The sequence below is a fragment of the Mesoplodon bidens genome (genome assembly GCF_964165515.1).
Source record: "Mesoplodon bidens genome assembly, chromosome: Y".
Classification (NCBI taxonomy): Eukaryota; Metazoa; Chordata; class Mammalia; order Artiodactyla; family Ziphiidae; genus Mesoplodon; species Mesoplodon bidens.
Genome location: NC_138180.1, coordinates 2,032,861 through 2,052,196, shown reverse-complemented (window position 1 = coordinate 2,052,196; position 19,336 = coordinate 2,032,861). Strand labels below are relative to the sequence as shown.

The window sequence follows — 19,336 nt, the reverse complement described above, 5'->3', positions numbered from 1 at the left end:
TACTTGAAAAACCAGTAATATAATACCAGGAAGTTAAAAGTCTGCAGAAGCTGTGTTTTTCCAGTGATGTAATCTAATTCAACAAGTTTCACCCTTCTAGACAATGCAAGGACAGAAAATGAAACTCAGGGAAGATTTCTCAAACATCAGTTGTTTCAAGCTTGACTTGAGCAGGAAACAAGACTGCAGTCAACTGCAACTTTGAAAAAATCAAGGTACTGAAGTACAAATAAAATGTTGTATACATTTTTTTTTTTCTTTTTGCGGTACACGGGCCTCTCACTGCTGTGGCCTCTCTCGTCGCAGAGCACAGGCTCCGGACGCGCAGGCTCAGCGGCCATGGCTCACGGGCCTAGCCGCTCCGTGCAGCATGTGGGATCTTCCAGGACTGGGGCACGAACCAGTGTCCCCTGCGTCGGCAGGTGGACTCTCAACCACTGCGCCTCCGGGGAAGCCCAAAATGTTGTATACTTTAAAATAATTATTAACAGAGAAGTTAGTTAGCAAAATAAACTTTCTAGTAAAAAAAAAATTATGGAGGCTGCTTTTTATTTCACTCACTCAGAGAGCTGGCTTACTTCCACATTCCAGAAAGCAAACTAAATGTTCTCAAAGTAGATAGGAGGTACTGCCATATAACAGATAAGTGCCATGGAATTTAGAAAACAGAGAGAACAGTGCTACAGCAAATCAACAATAGAAACATGTTTCCATAGTTCCTCTCAAAGGCCATAAGTGGGTGTGGTTATGTTCCTAAAACTAAAATCATCATTGGCCTGATAGCTAAGCCCAAAAAAATCTGAACAGGGTATACTGAAATTTTTCTTTTAAGGGAAAACTGCTGGTAGATGACTATGAATCTTGCAAATTTTTGTACAATTCAGTTCTTCTGGAGGACAGTTTTGTTAAGTTCATCAGTGTTTTTACTGCTTGGAATCATTACTGAACCACAAATGGGGGAGTCCAGGGAATCCTCAAGCTGCATGACAGAAGTAAGAGCGGCTCCTGTGCATCAGAGAGACAGTATTTTTGCCAATAACATAGGATGCTTCACCAGAGGTATAACTGTAATTTTCTATTGACTTATCCAGGGGATATCATTTATCAATAATAGCTGGACAGAAACTTCAAATAACAATCACTTTCTTCTATCCTTCCTAGCTAAACTTTTTGAAAATTTATTTATTTTAAACTTCTTCACAATTGCTTTTATTTATTTTTTTCCTCGGCCACGCTGAGCGACTCGAGGGATCTTAGTTTAGATCCCTGACAAGGGATTGAACCCGGGCCACGGCTGTGAAAGCGCCGAGTCCTAACCACTGGACCACCAGGGAACTCCCCTTGAAAAAATAATTTAGATTCACTTCTTTAGCTCCTTTGCACTCTGGCTTCTACCTTATGTTTCACTGTATGTTTTCACAAAAGTCCCTAATAATCTCTTTAATACCAAATCCAGTAGGTTCTTTAATGGACTCCTCTAAAGCATATGAAACTGCTAAGCATGTATTCCTTAGCTACGACAACACAGCATTCTTCTCTCACTTCCTCTACCCAGCCCCCATAATCATCTGTTCCTTTTCCCCCTGCTTCATATCAACATTTCCAAAGGTTTGTCCTCAGGACTCTAACCCTTCATTCAATATCCTCTTTGTGGGTGACAATTCAACCTATTTCTTCAACTACTATTTATAATGAAGCTTCCCCAAAGACTGAGAACGTAGGTAAAACTCAATGCCATGTTTGTGTTTCAGCTACTCAATAAATGATAGCCTAGCCTAGAATTCCACAAAGATATACAGCTGCCCTTCAGTTTCTGCAGGGGATTGGTTCCAGGAGTACCCCCCATGCACACCAAAATCTGCAGATGCTCAAGTCCCTTCCATAAAATAGTGGAGTACAGGGAACACAGTTGGCCCTCTATATCCACACATGGGAAACCCAAAGATATGGAAGGCTGACCGTACTCAATATCCAACTGTACAGTGAATCTATACTCACTTGACAGTTGCCTCAAAGTAAACAGGACCAGAACAGAACAAAGTCCTTCCCGTCAATGTGTTATCTGTCCTGTATTCTCTGTATCCACGGTATTACCATGACTTCACTTTTCAAACCAGTAACCTGTGAATTCTCCTATGCTATCCTCCCTTAGCCCCCATCTCTACAAGTTCTATAGAGTCTACCACCTTGATTACCTCTGTACTTTACTCTCAGTGAGACTGCCATTTCCTTAGTTCAATACATTTTCATTATTTGTCTGGATTACAGAAGAAACCTAAATGATCTGCCTCTTGTTTGATCCACCATCAATTCTTCCTCCAAAGTGCTGCCAAAGGCCAAAGCCAAAACCAGACTCTAAAAGCACAAATGACTCCTCTACCTTTGGCCGATAAAATTAAAATTTCTGACCTCACCACACAAGGCTCTCCATGACCTGGCTTCAGCATCATCTCTTGACATTCCCCCTCACTTGCACTTCCTAAAATGCTTCCTGGTGTTTGGCATTACCTGCCTTTATGGAAGCTCTTCCATCTGCCTTGGACACCTACTCTTCATACCTTTGCCTGCTTCTTAACCCTGGATGTGCCTCAGACTCACCAAAGGAACTTGGCAAAAAAAATTAGCAAAGGCACATGGTGAGATACCACTGAGAAAATTCAGATGCGTTCTAAAAAAGACTCCACCAGTACGTCTGATAAAAAGCCAGATTTGGGGGACATCCCTGGTGGTCCAGGGGGTAAGACTCTGCACTCCCAATGCAGTGGGCCGGGGTTCGAGCCCTGGACTGGGAACTAGATCCCACATGCATGCCGCCACTGAGAGTTCGCAAGCCACAACTAAGACCCAGCACAGCCAAAATAAATAAATAAGTAAATATTTCGGGGGCGGGGGTGGGAGGAGCCAGATTTGAGAACTACCTCTGAGCATCATCATGCCTGGAGGCTTGTCTGACTCATTCCCTACCTTCCAATCTGTCTTTGATGACTTTTTTCTCCATCCCCTCAGGACTTTGTACATGGTCTCTATCACTGCATTTACCATGTTAGGCTGAGCTGTTTACTTATCTGTCTCCCACCTACAAGCTCCATCCTCAGCAATTCTGCGTGTGTTAGGGGGCAAGGATCCGTTCTGTATTTTTTTTTCTTTTGTCTTACTTCTCAGTGCTTGGCACATAATAAGTGCCTGAAAAAAAAAGTCTTAAGTGTCTATTTAACAAATAACTGCCGACACTTCCCTGGTGGCACACTGGTTAAGACTCCGCGCTGCCAATGCAGGGGGCCCAGGTTCGATCCCTGGGTCTGGGAACTAGATCCAACATGCATGCCACAACTAAGAGTTCGCATGCCACAACTAAGGAGCCCGCCTGCTGCAACTAAGACCCAATGCAAACAAATAAATAATAAAACATGTAAACATTTAAAATTAAAAAAAAAAAAACAACAAATAATTACCTGGGGTAATGGCCTACAGCGAAGCCATCCTTTCAGTCGAGATTCCTGGGTTTATTTGAGAATGGGTGAGGATCTGCATTCATATATAACCAGACTCTGGCCCCCAACATTTCTGAAAAAGCAAAACAAAACAAAACTGAGGAAGTGGTTTTTAGACTCGCTCTCTCACCTGGGCTTCACATCAATCCTTATAAAGAACCACCAAATATTACCATTTGATGACAGGGCTCAAGCTCCCAGAGGTTAGACAACATGCCTGTGGATCTAACAAGGAATGAAGAAACAGTGCAACTGCCATTCTGACTCCACAGGGGGAGTGGCTCCACGGGGGACCTCGTCCCCACGCTGGGGACAGCGAGGCACTTTGTCATTAAGTCCCGCAATTAGCAGGTGAGTTCAGCCCTACGATCGTCAGTAGCTAACATCTCTGCCGCTTTGACTGACCAGCCAAGGGCTCTTCTTCCTTCGAGCCTCGGGCCCGATTCCTTCTGGGCCACACAGGTCTTGCCACATCGTCGCTCCTGGAAGGTGGGGAGGACGGCAAAGGGCCCTCTGGCTGGCTGTCAGCGCTCCATCGCCTTCAGGTGGGGCAGGGAGGGCTCAGGTGGCCACTCGGGAGGGGCACACTCTCCAAAGGCACGAACCCCAGCAGGAGAAAGCAGGGGGCGCCGAGCGGACAGAGACTTTCTGTAGTGAGACACCCCACTCACTCCCACAGAAACTACGCAGCGCCCAGACTCAGAAGAGCTCACACGGGACGGCACTGCAGACGACGCGAAGGGAGAGGACCGGAGGGCGCCCCAATGGGCGCCGCAACTGTCCTGAGGGACGCGGCCGAGCTCACGCCGCCCCTACCCCACCCGCCCGGGCCTCACACGCTGCGACGGTTACACCGTGCGCACTCCCACGCTCACCGGGCCAGCAGCCGTGAGTTCAACGCTCTCCTCACCCGTCTCGGCCTCCCCCCGGCCGCTAACCAGCCTCCGCCTCCATGCCTCAACTCAACAGTCGGCCGAGAACGGAAGTGCGGGCCTGCGATCAGTCGCCAACATCCGTAACCGACCACCCAACCGAAGAAGCCCCGAGCGCAGGACCCGCCCTCTGCGTGGCGTCGGCCGTCCGCAGGCCCCGCCCCGGCCGTCGCTTTCTTGTTTTGGTGCCCCGAGGGGCGGGGCGTGGGAAGAGACACGCCCGGGCTCCGCCTGGAGGCCGGGAAGCCCGGCGCGGCGTCACTTCCGGGCTCCCAGGGCCGCCCAATCAGGAGCGACCGTGAGGGGCGGGGTCTGGGGGAAAGCTTGAGGCCGAGGTTCCACCGCGGCCTTGACCCGGATTTCTCCAGGTAGCGGCCGCCCACCGATGCGCCCACCCCGGGCGACCTGGACGCTTACCCTGCTGTCTTTTCCGCCCAGTCCTTTTTCTTCCCTTTTAGACGCCTCAGGAGTTTCAGCAGGGGTGTTACGGGTTGCGAAGGAATTGTTTTTCTCTTTCGATTTCCTTTAAAGACCTAAAATATAATATGTAATCAACACGTACTTTGGGGGAAGTATATACTTTGTATCATAGAAAAGGGATACATTAAGTATTGGAAAGAGGAAAAACAGTACAGAATATAACAGTAAAACCCCCTGGGAAGCCTACCCATTTTTTTTTTCTTTTAACGCTTACTGCTGACTTCGACGATGAGGCGTCACCACTAGCTTATACTCTAATAGAGGAGACAGAAAAACAAATAATTACTAGTTCTGATCAAGGCTCTAAAGGAAAGCAGAGGCTGAGTTAGGCCCGATCCAGACCGGTCAGCCAGCGACGATCTTACTGAGCAGAAAACCCTAACCAAAGAATGAGAAGGGGTGAGCCAGGGAAGAAGTGGGCAGGGTCCTGCTGAAGAACATTCCAGAAAGAGGGCGTGGCTTATCGGAAAGCCCCGATGCCTGTTATGGAAATTTAACAATCCCAGCGGGAGGCAAAGACTGTTATTCTCGTTTCTAGATTTTTCTCTGTCAGGCAGACTGTTGGCCAAATTCAAATCCAGTGTTCAAATACGAAAGTTACAAAACTGTGCGGAACTATATTGCACTATAAATTGCGTAGGTATCCTTTTTAAAATAATATTAATACTTTTGTAAAATAGGGATCTGGCTGGCTATTAAAAAAAAAAAAAAAAAAAAAAATTTTTCTGAAAGAGAAGATGGAAAAAAAAATCACCGGAATCTCTATTTCCCTGAGATAACCATTTTAATGTGTATCCTTGAAGAATGTATTACATACGTTTTTATTAAAGTAGCCATGAAAGGATATTTATAAAATGCTAAGCTACTCACCACAGTGTAAGAAACGGAATATTACCGTGAATCCTGAACAGAGGGGCTCCTCCATTTTATAGGGTAGCTTGGGCTAGGGACACACAGAAATGTTTTAACTTCTTATAAAATCAGAAAAACAAGTGGAATATTACGTTGAAGAAAATCTTTTAATATTTACCATTTATTTGTCTTTATACCAATACAGTCATAAAATATAAATTTTGGTATTTTTAAGGAGGAGAGTGCCCCTGAAGGCAAAAAGTGCCTAGGGCCACTGAAGCCATAATTTCATCCTGCTTTGGAGCCCGCTGTGGGTCTTTCCTTATGATATTACCACGTTTGTCTTTAATCTGTAAACATATGAAGCTTAGCGTGTTTTTGAGCTTTATCAAATTAGACTGAATGCATTTTTCCGTGAATTGCTTTTTATACTCAGAGATTCATTGACCCAAGGTATGCTCAGGAGTTGTAGAGCAAAAAGTTTACAAAACTTGAGGGGTGTCTTTAATATTTATTTGAAATGAATAGCACAAATTACAAATTTTTTAAATGGACAAACCCCACAAATACTAAAAATTCAGAAAAAAAAAATATTTAAGCTGCAAACACAACTCTATAAAAGTTATATATTTGGGCTTCATACACTTTTATCTCAGCAATGAAGTTGAAGATCATTTTCTATACAAGGAACACAAATGTAATTCAGTCTCTTTTCTAGTAAGATTGATGAAATTTTATGGTGTTTATGAACATTTCAAATTAATAATTCGTTTGATAATATGCACATTTTAGGATTGTCAAGTTTAAAAAATTTGGATCAAGCCTTTTTTCACAGATAAGCTGTAAGAATTCAGAACACATAAAGTTTCTGGTGTAATGATTGAACCTAAGTACTTGGAATTGATAACACATTACTACTAGGTTGTCATAGATTTTCTCATTTTTAGATACAGATTGTGAGTTTTATATGTCAGTATTTTATGTCAAATTTTCAGTACTTTTTCCAGTTTGATCATTTGACTCATTACTCATCATTATTTGGATCATCAACAATCCAAGAACATGTTACACATTATTTCTATTTGAAATGGATCTGTTCTTAATGAATTACTAAAATATTTGTTATATTATAATTTCTATTGACTTCATCAACATTAACCTTCATTGTAGCCTCTTAGTCCATTATTCTGTCAACTTTATATAATTTATATACAATTATACACAATAAGTACACATTTTAGGTGTATGGTTGAGAGATTTTAACAACTCCATAATTTCATGTAACCATCTCTAATCATGATATAAAACATTTTCTTCCTGCCAGAAAAGTGCCCTTGGGACACTTGGCAGAAAATCTTCTCCCCATTCACCCAATGGAAACATTGATTTGACTTCTATCAACATATCTATCATCATAGATTAATTTAGACTATTCTAGAACTCTATCAATGGAATTATACACTATGCATTCTTTTGACCATCTGCTTTTGTTCAACAGGAAGTGTATGAAGTCCACAGATGTTACTGTATGTATCAGCAATTCATTTTTATTGCAGAGAAGGGTATCATTCAATGAATACACCACAATTGGGTTTTTTTCTTTTAGTCATCTACTGATGAATATTGGGTGGTTTCAAGTTTTCCACTGTTAATAGATAAAGCTGTTGTGAACACTACTGTACAAGTCTTTTTATGCTCATATGTTTTCATTTAACATGGATAAATATGCAGGAGTGGAATTGCTGGGTTACAGGGTAGGTGTGCCTTTAACATTACAAGAATTTACAAGCCATTTCCAAAGTGATTTTACCATCTTCAATTACCATAAACAAAGTATAAGACTGCCATTTGCTCCACATCCTTGTCAATACTACCCCTATTGTAAGTATTTTAAATTTCAGTCATCCCAATGGGTTAAAATGGTGCCTCATTTGTATTTCCCTAATGAATAATGATGTAGAACATCTTTTCTTTTCTTTTCTTTTGTGGAATGCGGGCCTCTCACTGTTGCGGCCTCTCCTGTTGCGGAGCACAGGCTCCGGAAGCACAGGCTCAGCGGCCATGGCTCACGGGCCCAGCTGGTCCGCAGCATGTGGGATCTTCCAGGACTGGGGCACGAACCCGTGTCCCCTGAATCGGCAGAAGGACTCTCAACCACTGCGCCACGGGGGAAGCCCTAGAACACCTATTCATGTGCAGATTGAGAATTAGTGTATCTTCTTTGTGAACTGACTGAGCTTTCAGGCAGAGCACAGAGGATTTTTAGGGCAGTGAAAGTACTCTGATATTAAAGGACTGATACAGGTCAGTATACATTTGTCCAAATCCATAGAATGTACATATCAAGAGTGAACCCTAATGAAAACTATGGACTCTGGGTGATAATGACGTGTCACCGCAGGTTCCTCAGTCGTAACAAATGTACTACACTGGTAGGGAATGTTGGTAATGGGGGATACTATGCATATGGCGGGGGGCAGCAGCGGGTATATCAGAAATCTCTGTAGCTTCCTCTGAATTTTGCTGTGAACCTAAAACTGCTCTGAGAAACTAAAGTCCTTTTTAACCTTATGGTCAAACAGCTCAGACGTTTGAATGGAAATGGCAGGTAGGTAGATTAATATTTTAGCCTGGAGTTTGGGGGAGAATCTGACCTATAACTACACATTTGGGAGCCATCAGCACATAGATGTTATTTCGAGGCACCGGGAGAATGTGAAGAGTCCAAAAAGTCTCGAGGAACATGAGCATTTAGAAGTTGGGGGCAGTTGGGGGAGTGTAGCAGAAAGTGGTAATTGATTCTACCTGTATAGAATCAAAGATAGCTAATACTGGGCTTCCCTGGTGGCACAGTGGTTGGGGGTCCGCTTGCCAGTGCAGGGGGTGTGGGTCCGTGCCCCCGTCCGGGAGGATCCCGCATGCCGCGGAGCACCTGGGCCTGTGGGCCATGGCCGCTGGGCCTGCGCGTCCGCAGCCTGTGCTCTGCGGCGGGAGGGTCCGCAGCGTTGAGGGGCCCACGTACCACAAAAAAAAAAAAATAAATAAAAAAGATAGCTAACACCATGGCTTGTTTGTATGGTGATAACAATGCAGAATAGAGATGACAATTAGGAACAATTGTCCACAGGGGTATTTACCCTTTCAGCCATTTAAGGAAGGTTGAGCTAAATCCGAGCTCCAGACATGAGCCCAGATGGGTTGAAGACCATCCTATTTTTTGTGGCTACAGTGATGGCTCAGAGTTGGGCACAAGCTCTAATTTGGGCACTGGGAACGAAACCCAGGACTTAAGCAAGAGCTATTGTTCTCTTCTCTGAATGGCATCCTCTATTTAAGTAATAATAAGGATGCTATAACATGGGGCTCTATGAAGGCACCCCTCAGGACCAAGGGGCCCCTTGTGTGGATTGAAGATGAAGTGGACTCTGGAGAAGGGAGAGCTGAGAATCAGCAAGAAAACACATTTTGGGGACTCCGAGTAGCTGGATCCATCCTCTCCCTCTGGATTTTCAGTCTGAGAGTCCCCGGATTCCTTTGAGCTATCTGAGTCTCATTTTCTGGCACTTGCAAGTCAAGACTTCTAACCTATAAACTCACAATCCCACTCCCCGGAGAGAACCACTGTCAACACTTTGGGTTTAATTCCTCCGTTACTCTGTAATGCAACTCTATTTACACATTTTTTTTTTCTTTTTTGGCTGCACCACGCGGCATGTGGGATATTAGTTCCCCCAACAGGGATCGAACCTGTGCCCCCTGAATTGGAAGCAAGGTGTCTTAACCACTGGACCACCAGGAAGTCCCTATTTTTTTTTTACTGTTACAAAATTAAGAAGATAATATGTACACTTCTGAATGAAAAACAGTATATATTTTAGTTGATGATACTGTTTACCTTGTATGTTAAACAAATCTATCACTATCATTATTTTTTTTAATTTATCTATTTATTCATGTCTGTGTTGGGTCTTTGTTGTCATGCGTGGGCTTTCTCTAGCTGCTGCGAGCAGAGGCTGCTCTTTGTTGTGGTGCGTGGGCTTCTCATTGCAGTGGCTTCTCTTGTTGTGGAGCACGGGCTCTAGGAGCGTGGGCTTCGGTAGTTGTGACACACAGGCTCAGTAGTTGTGGCCTGCGGGCTCTAGAGCGCAGGCTCAGTAGTTGCGGTGCATGGGCTTAGTTGCTCTGTGGCATGTGGGATCTTCCCAGACCGGGGATTGAACCCATGTCCCCTGCATTGGCAGGCAGATTCTTAACCACTGCATCACCCGGGAAGTCCCTCATTATCATTCTTTAATTACTGCCTAATATTCCATTCTAGGAATACACCATCATATATAGTAAATTTCCTATGAAAGAACATTCATTTTTCTAGTTTCCATATTATAAATGTGCCATTCTTTTACACTAGTTCTATTATTTCTTTAGGTCCTAGAAGTGAAATTGCTGGACCTCAGAATATGTACATTCTTAAGGCTTTGATGTATTCTACCCGATTGTCCTCCAAAAGGAACATGTAATTTATATTCCCATCAGCCTGAAGATTGGTATGTTTGACAGATAGAAGGAGGTGACTAAAGGCAAGATGCTTATTAAAAAGAAAATATTCATTTGTTCTGGGACTTCCCTGGTGGCGCAGTGGTTAAGAGTCCGCCTGCCAATGAAGGGGACATGGGTTCACCTCCTGGTCCAGGAAGATCCCACATCCTGCGGAGCAGCTAAGCCTGTGCACCACAACTAATGAGCCCATGGGCCACAACTACTGAAGCCCACATACCTATAGCCCGTGCTCCACAACAAGAGAAGCAACCAGAGTGAGAAGCCCGTGCACTGCAATGAAGATTAGCCCCTGCTCTCCGCAACCAGAGAAAGCCTCTGCAGCAACGGAGACCCAACACAGCCAAAAATAATTAATTAACTTTTAAAAAGAAAATACTCATTTGTGCCCTGAATATTTATCGAGTGTCTATTATTTGCACAACACCATGATAGGTGCTGTGGATATACTGGTGAATGAGGACTCCTAAACTTGTTTCTCTCTATTCTTCCTTCTCTGATGACGGCAAGCTTGGAAACATGTCTAGCTTTGTGGATGAATTAACCAACATCACACAGCATGATGCTACACTCAGGAGACAAGGGTGCTGCACCTTGGCCCAGAGGGTGGCCTCACTGTATGGGATATTGCTCACCCACACCTTCCTTTCTATGTTCTCCCCTGTACAGATGAGGCTAGAAGCCTGGGCACTTTATTCCCCTTGCCAGCAAGGGAAGTCTAACAGAGGCAGTTTTTCCAGAAGCAATGGAAGAGACTGCTGGATTCTTTGTTTTTTCCAGTTAAACACTAGAAGAATTCTGTGACTGGCTTTGAGAGGGCATCTTGTATGAAAAATACTTATCTTTGAACACTAGAATCACACTCGGGAAGATGAGATACGCACACCATGACAGGCACATGGGAACCGAAACCAGCTTCCAGGAACACAAACGTCCCTGTACCACTTACCTAATACGCACACACACTAAAATATACATCTAAACAACTGAAACACAGAAAAAAATGGCATGCATTATTAAAATTGTTAACATTCTCTGTTTTGCTGAATGCACGTATAGTTGAATCCACACCATGAAAATGTTCATTGGGGAATTCCCTGGCGGTCCAGGGGTTAGGACTCTGCGTTTTCACTGCCGAGGGCCTGGGTTCAATCCCCGGTGGGGAACTAAGATCCCATAAGCTATGTGGCACAGCCATAAAAAAAAAAAAAAAAAAAAAGAAAATGTTCCTTGGACATGACTACCCTCTGCTGCCATTAGAGGGACTTGGGATCCTGTTGTTGTATGAAAACCATTAGTTGTAAGTATTTTCAATATGATAATTTTCAATATAATAGCACAGAAAATATTAAATCAACTCATGTACTCGCCTTTCTTTTCACATTCAGACAAACTTGAATATGAAATGTGAATCAATTTTTAATGTTCCACAGTATGTTATTATTTTCATACCCTTCCTTTGGCTGTTGCACCTTCTTCAGTAAAATCAATAGTGGAAATAGCATTATTGACACGTACATAAACACAACCAGACCTAGAAAAATGGACAAGAGTGTATCAGCCGCTTAACATTGTTCATCTCCGTCTTCTCCCTCACTGTCATCGTCACAACAAAAGATGTCTCGAAACAGGAAGACTGGCTCGGGGGTTGCCAGAGTCTGGATCTCAGTCCCGTTTTTCTCCATCTTCTTCTCTAATTTTTCTTTAAGCAACGGTAGACTAGTCTCATGAAGGTAGTCTATAATCTCTAAAGAAAAGAAACTGAATCTTGAGATGATCTGACAAAGCCTCTTCCCAAGGTCAAAGGACGGACGGCACAGATGATGACAATGCATTGTTACTGGCACTACTGTGTGCAAGACCTGGCTCTAACTGCTTTATTCATAGTCACTCATTCAATCCTCTCAAAAATGCTATGAGGTAGGCACTATTGTTCACCCGTGTTTCAAATGAGGCATAAAGACATGAAGCTCATCCAAAGTCATAGAGTCAGGAGGGCGAAGCCAGGATTCAAACCCAGGAAGTGCTGTCCGCTGAAAGCAAGGAGCATTTTGTCACACACTGCAGGGTGCAGTGTTACCCGAACCAGTGGTTCCCAAACAATGATGCTGGGCAGGCCACTGGCGACTCATCTGTGAGCTTGTTAGAGAAAAATCTAGCCTCTGGACCCAGACTAGAGACTAGGATCGACTGGGTCTGGGATGAGACCCAGGTATGTATCTTTTTTCCCAAGTTCCCCAACTGACTCCGATAGTCCAGGTTTGGGAATTACATATGTAAACCACCTACAAATGGCTGCAGAGAAGAAACTGTACCTCCAGTTTTTTGTGGATCAGTGGGTGTGCAGGCATGTGGTGTGAGCATGTGTGCTGTGCAATCCAGAAGCACTCGCAGCTCCTCACCCAGTGCTTGCTAAACGCCCGGCGGCCTGGTGACCACACTTCTCAAGCTCATTATCTCATTTAGTACTTTTGAAAGTCCTGTCAGGTAGGGGTTATAATTTGCCAATTTTTACCATTTTCCATTTGAAGAATCTGAGGTTCCCAAAAGTCACTACCCAAGGTCACACTACCAGCGTGTGTCCCCATATGCTGCGTTTTTAACTATTCAGATATCGAAAATACTGACCTGGAAAAGTCTTCTTCTGCCAAAACGGAACACAGGAAGCTTTCAGCTTATAAAATTTACTTTGGACATAAGATGGAGGAACACCCCTTTAGAAAGGAAAAGGTGTCAAAAAGTTAGTGGCAGTTTAAAAATTAATCATTTCAGTCCTGTGTACTAAGTGCATTGATTGAGGGGTGGTCTACAGACCTAAGCAGCTTTCTTAATCCTCATGTCTACACATGTGAGAAAAATAAGACACGTATGAAAAGCTATTGTTCATCTGGTTAAACACACACACACAAAAGGAAGAAAAACAGAAGTACAACAACACGGATTCTGTCTAAACTAGAATAATCTAAACTACCAGTTGAGAAGACAAGGTGTAACACTAGCTCACAGGGGCTGATGCTAACATTGTCTTCAGCCCCACCCTGAGGGCTCTCCGCAGAGCAACAAATAACGCTCACGACCACTCTGTGTGGGGCCTCCTATGCTTATCCCTCGTTTTGGAGATGGGGAACCCAAGAGAAGATGCCCAAGATCTTACAGTGAATAGGGGGGAAGGGCTGGGACTTCAATTGGGTCCACTCCAAATTCTACTTTTTTCTTTCTTTTTTTTTGATATCAGTGTTTTTTAATGGAAGTATAGTTAATTTATAATGTGTTAGTTTCAAGGGTACAGCAGAAAGATTCAGTTGTACATATATATATATATATATATATATATATATAATTTTTTCAGATTTTTTTCCATTATAGATTATTACAAGATATTGAGTATAGTTCCCTGTGCTATACAGTAGGTCCTTATTGTTTATGTATTTTACATACTGTAGTGTGTATATGTTAATCCAAGCCTCCTAAGTTATCCCCGTACCTCCCGCCCGCTAACCCTTTGGTAACCATAAGTCTGTTCTCTATGTCTGTGAGTCTATTTGTGTTTTGTAAGTAAGTTCATTTGTATCAGTTTTTTAAAGATTCCACATATAATTGATATCCTATGCTATTTGTCTTTCTCTGTGTGGCTTATTTCACTTAGTATGATCATCTCTAGGTCCATCCGTGTTGCTGCCAATGGCAACATTTCACAAATCCTACACTCTTAACCACTACCTTCAGGCTAACTATATATTTGTCACAATGCAAAAGCAGGGGTCTGGATTTTTTACTTTACAAAGCTAAATAAAGTGGATGCTTACGATATTCTGGTGAGCCAAATCCACTTTTCATTTACAATAAGTAGGACGGAAACAACCACATCTTAAATATTTTTTTAAAGTGAAAATCACTAACTTCACTTCCTGGGCACTCATTTCCTAAGCCACAAAAGCGTGGCATATTTGTTTCAGTAATTAATTAATCTAGTTGTTATATGATTAGTGGGAATAACTGGATCTGCTAGGTATGTGGAAGTACAAGATGGCTGGGCTCTCTCTGCCTCTTCATGGCAGCAGCTGCCCGCCGCGTGTGCATGGCATGACACGCACTGTCTCCTTGCTGTCGTCCTCATCACGGTGCTGTTACAATGCTGCGCAGATGAGGAAACCGTGACGCAGAGGCAAGTGAGGGAATGACCTGCCCAAGGCTGGCTAAATTAGGAGCAGAGTCCCAGGACTTGACGCCCGGTCCACCTGACTGCAAAGCCCAAGATCTAGGGCATCTATGCCTTCCCTCTTCACACAGCGCCCCACACACAGGTTGTTCTGCAGATCAAAGCTCAGGCTTCAAGAAGTAACAATAACTGACCTGGACATTTTCAAACGAAGTAGGTGTTACATCTCATTACGTGGAGATGCTTTCTTTAAAATCCTGCCTAAACAATTCACAAGGGAGGCTTAACGAACCTGAAGAGATCGAACTTCTAATTTAATTATTTTCACTGTTTTAATTCGTTATTAAAACTTTGAGGATGTACTATTTCCAATGGTATTTGACTGGATGCTATGATGTCTGTTTTACAGCTTTGAGATTTCTAAACCTTAACCAGAACAATCAATATTTAAGTATATAATTCTACTTAAAATCATTAAAAACCCATTTTAATTTAAGAAATGTGATCTGAGGCAATGTCACAAGATACACAAACATTTATTGGAAAAGTCAGATTTTTCAAAAGGGGTTTGATATTACAAAGGGAGGGAGCTGTCGACATGAATACTTCTTAGGATGGGAGTTGGTGGGGTACACAGCAGGACAGCCTTCCTTCAAAGCCCCTAACACCCTCCCCTCTCAGGGACCCACACCCAAGAGCTGGTGCCCCACCCCTGAGACGAGCTAGAAGAGGAAAGGGTTTGGAACCATGGGCATGTGTCTGTGACTCCCAACAGGGCCTGCCACGAAAAGATTCCAATTCTCCAAGTTAAAAAAAAAGGACTGATTGTTCTTTGTCCATAATCCCAAGGTGTAAATAACTAACCAGCAGAACCAGTTTACACCCTTCCTAATGGATCAGTGACAACCTCACGCCAGCAGCCACGTTTCTGAAAGGCAGCCAGGTTGTGGCAGCCCTGTTCCCCTCAGCACCCTTCCCGAACTAAAGGCCAGACAGTCCCTCAACATCCCCACCTCCCAAAGCCCACCAACCCCTGAGCCCTGTGATGCTCAACAGTTTGCATTGCTTAGAGGGACTGTGCTTTGCCAGCCAGCTCTCTGTTGCTTGGCCAGCAGTGAACTCAGGTCTTCAGAGTGATGGCCTCTCCTCCAGTGGCAGGAACTGATTGAAAATGCAAGGACCATAGCAATGAAGACAGACAGTGACAACCGATGAAATCTCACTCCTCAGAGGAGAAATGCAAAGGAACAGCACACCGAAACCACTGAGGCAAATCCGAAGAGGAACAGGAGCTTGATGTGGTCTCAAAATATCTCCCCGTGGCCGTTTCTTTTCACCAAGAGAAAAACTTACTTTTCTACAGTGGGGCAGTGTGGCAGAGGCCGCCAGAGCCAGGGGATCAAAATCAGAACCACATGCCTCATGATGGGATGTGACATGGTGACACAAACACAGCCTCCCCCGTGACTGATTCCCGTGTAAAATACAAAACCCGAATCTAACAGTGAAGAAGCGTCTGACAAACTCCCCAGCTGAGGCAAGTTCTCCACAATGACTAGCCTGTATTTTCCCACAATTTCAACATCGTAGAAGACAAAGACATTAACAGATACACACTACTGTATATAGAATAGATAAACAACAAGGACCTAGTGTATAGCACAGGGGACTATATTCAATATCTTGTAATAACCTATAACGGAGGGACTTCCCTGGTGGTGCAGTGGCTAAGAATCTGCCTGCCACTGCAGGGGACATGGGTTCGAGCCCTGGTCCAGGAAGATCCCACATGCCGCAGAGCAACTAAGCCTGTGCACCACAACTACTGAGCCTGTGCTCTAGAGCCCACGAGCCACAACTACTGAGCCCACACGCCTAGAACCCGTGCTCCTCAACAAGAGAAGCCACCGTAATGAAAAGCCCGCGAGCCGCAATGAAGAGTAGCCCCTGCTCGCCCCAACTAGAGAAAGCCCACGCGCAGCAATGAAGACCCATCACAGCCAAAATTAAATAAATAAGATAATAAATATATTTTAAAAAATCTATAACAGAAATCATTTTGCTGTACACCTGAAACATTGTAAATCAACTATACTCCAATAATTAAAAAAAAGAAAAGAAAAGGCAGAACAACTCTGCTGTTTAGAAGACTCTAAGGAGACAGATCCTGGACTGGATCTTAAATCAGGGGGAAAGTGTTATAAAGGACAGGACTGGGACGCTGGGTGAAATTTGCATGGGGGCTGTGTTTTAGACAATAGTAGTGCATCAGTGTCAGGTGCCCTCAGTACGATCACTGTGCTGATGCAGAATAACAGCCTTGCTGAGGACATGGCGTCCACCACTAACACTGAAACGGTTAAGGGAAAGAATTCTATTCCCTTGTAGAAGGGAGCGGGAAAGGGAGGGATGATAAAGTCAATGTGGCAAATGGTAAAAGGCTAATTATGGGCAAAGGGACCATGGGTTCTTCATCCCAGTCATAGCTGGTGTGCTCCATGAAGCTTTTAAGAGACTCTGCACACATTTCATTCACTCTTCTCAGGTGTCTTGGGGTGGAGGTGGTGGTTGGAGCGGAGGGAGGACTGGTCTGATTTACCTGGTCTGGTACGTAGACAGGGTGTTCCCAATACATATATACACAAATACAATTTATAGATGAGTTCCATAAGCAGCAGGAATTTCAGTCCTGTTCTTCAAATCTGAGAGGCATTTATTAGAACTCCTCTCTGATTTTTTCATTAGATTAATATTAAACAAATGGCCTTACCCTATGGGGCTAGCAAGATCTTCCCAGTCTATTTCATTAACATCTTCCACATTTATTTCATTCAACCTATGAGAAAAAATAAAAATTAAGTTTTCAAGCCAAAAATCAACAGGATCCACATCTTCATGGGCTCACAGAATATTAAGAGCTGGAAGGCCTCAGCGTGTTCACCCCTGCTCCAGCTCCCCTGTTACACAGGCCCAGTGTCACTGGCATGCTAACCCAAGGTCAGCCCAAGGTCTTGGGCTGAGCTACAGACCAAAAAATCACCCTTCCTCCTCCTGAGCCCTTTGCATCTCCCACCAAGCCTAGTAAAAAACACAACTTCACAAGGAACTATATTAAATATGCTGTGATAAACCATAATAGAAAAGAATGAAATATGAAAAAGAATATATATATGTATAACTGAGTCACTTTGCTGTATAGCAAAGGTTAAACACAACATTGTAAATCAACTATACTTCAATTAAAAAAAAAAAAAAACACAGGGACTTCCCTGGTGGCACAGTGGTTAAGACTCCACACTCCCAATGCAGGGCGCACGGGTTCGATCCCTGGTCAGGGAACTAGATCCCACATGTATGCCACAACTAAGAGTCTGCATGCCACAACTAATGAACCTGCCTGCTGCAACTAAGACACGGCACAACCAAATAAATAAATACAATATTAAAAACCAACCAACCAAACAAACAAAAACACAACTTCACCATTCAATGTAGACACACAAGAGTAGTATACATGTGTACTCAGCACTTACTAAGTGACAAACACTGGGTTAAGACCTTGATACCCACTAATCCATTTACCCTCAACACCACCTGATGAAGCTAGGGGATTATGTCCTTTCCACAGGCCAGGAATCAGGGTTGAGAGCTCGGGTCATTGGCTCAAGGTTTCATGACTCATAGGTGGTACCCACATTGGAACCCAGGCCTGCCTGACGTGAGATGCCCTCCTTGGCTCTGCTAGTCTCTGCTGTCTCTGGTAGAGGAGAAAAACCCCAGCCAGGCCAGCGTGGAGAACGAGGAAGCCCACCAATGAAGGAGAAGCAGGCTTCCTGACAGAGCGCAAGAATAATGAAGCTGGACAGGGCGGCCAGAATCCAAAGGTTTCTTCTGCTCTTTGCTGTTCCTCATTGGACATGAGGCCAGGTCCACTAGACTCGCAGTCTTTGTAAAACAGTTCTGTGTCTCCCTGTCGATCAGGGGAGGGAGGACTCTGCACGGACCAGGAACTCAAAGACAAAAGTAAAGACCAAGCAGCAGTGACGCCAACTAATGCATGCTAGAGAGCAGTAGGGCTCGGCCTGAAGTATTTACCTCCATTTTCCAATGGACAGAAGTAAGCAATGTCTATGTGAAAGCCTTAAAGACTCAAAGAGCTATGTTTATTGAGTGCATGCTACGTTTTGCATGCATTATTTCATTTCTTCGGCCAATAACACTAAGAGGCAGGTACTGTTATTATCATCCTCATTTAAGATGAACAAACCAAGAACTAGAAAGGCAGGAAACACATCCAAGGTCATGCACGTAGAAAGTGCTGGAACAGGAATATGAACCGTGGTAATCTTACTGCAGATTCTGCTGTTTAACAATTACTCTTTGGCTAGAGAGGAAAACGGGTAAAATATCGTCACTTTCTATTTCTGTACCTTTCAATGAGGTTGATCTTGGCCTGTAGGGCATTAAGTCCCCGGTATACGTCCCGACCATTTGTCCTCTTCTTGGTTAGAATTTCCGTCCTACATTGAAAGAAAGAAAAACAGTTTATTTTCGGGGTAAAGTTTCCATTAAAATGTCCTTTGTTTTCCTCATTTAAATTGTCCTTATTCAGAACCACTTTATAATTTTTGCAACTCATCACAGCTAAGATTTACCACCATCAAGAATATACCTTTTTAAAAGTTTTTTAAAGTGGGAGAGGGTAAATAAAGAGATAGAAAGTTGATGGTTATTGAAAATGAGTGATGGATACAAGGAGTTCTAAGTTGGTGTGTGTTACACAATTTCCATAATAAACAGTATAATAAAAGGGAGGAAAAAAAAAGAATAAGCCTGCTTGCAGGTGCTAAAGGATGCTGTGTAGACTC

General features: G+C 43.5%; 1 protein-coding gene across 1 annotated transcript in view; it reads right to left on the bottom strand.

Moving 5' to 3' along the window:
• Nucleotides 1–11,874: 11,874 nt before the first annotated feature.
• The window catches only part of LOC308609653 (transcription termination factor 1-like), a gene marked incomplete at both ends in the record, with an annotated part of 28,271 nt that continues 20,809 nt past the window's right edge, over nucleotides 11,875–19,336 (bottom strand). Inside the window, 4 exon segments of the mRNA XM_081223385.1 lie at nucleotides 11,875–12,056; nucleotides 12,938–13,023; nucleotides 17,239–17,304; nucleotides 18,899–18,988. Coding sequence (XP_081079511.1) covers nucleotides 11,875–12,056; nucleotides 12,938–13,023; nucleotides 17,239–17,304; nucleotides 18,899–18,988 — 424 coding nt within the window.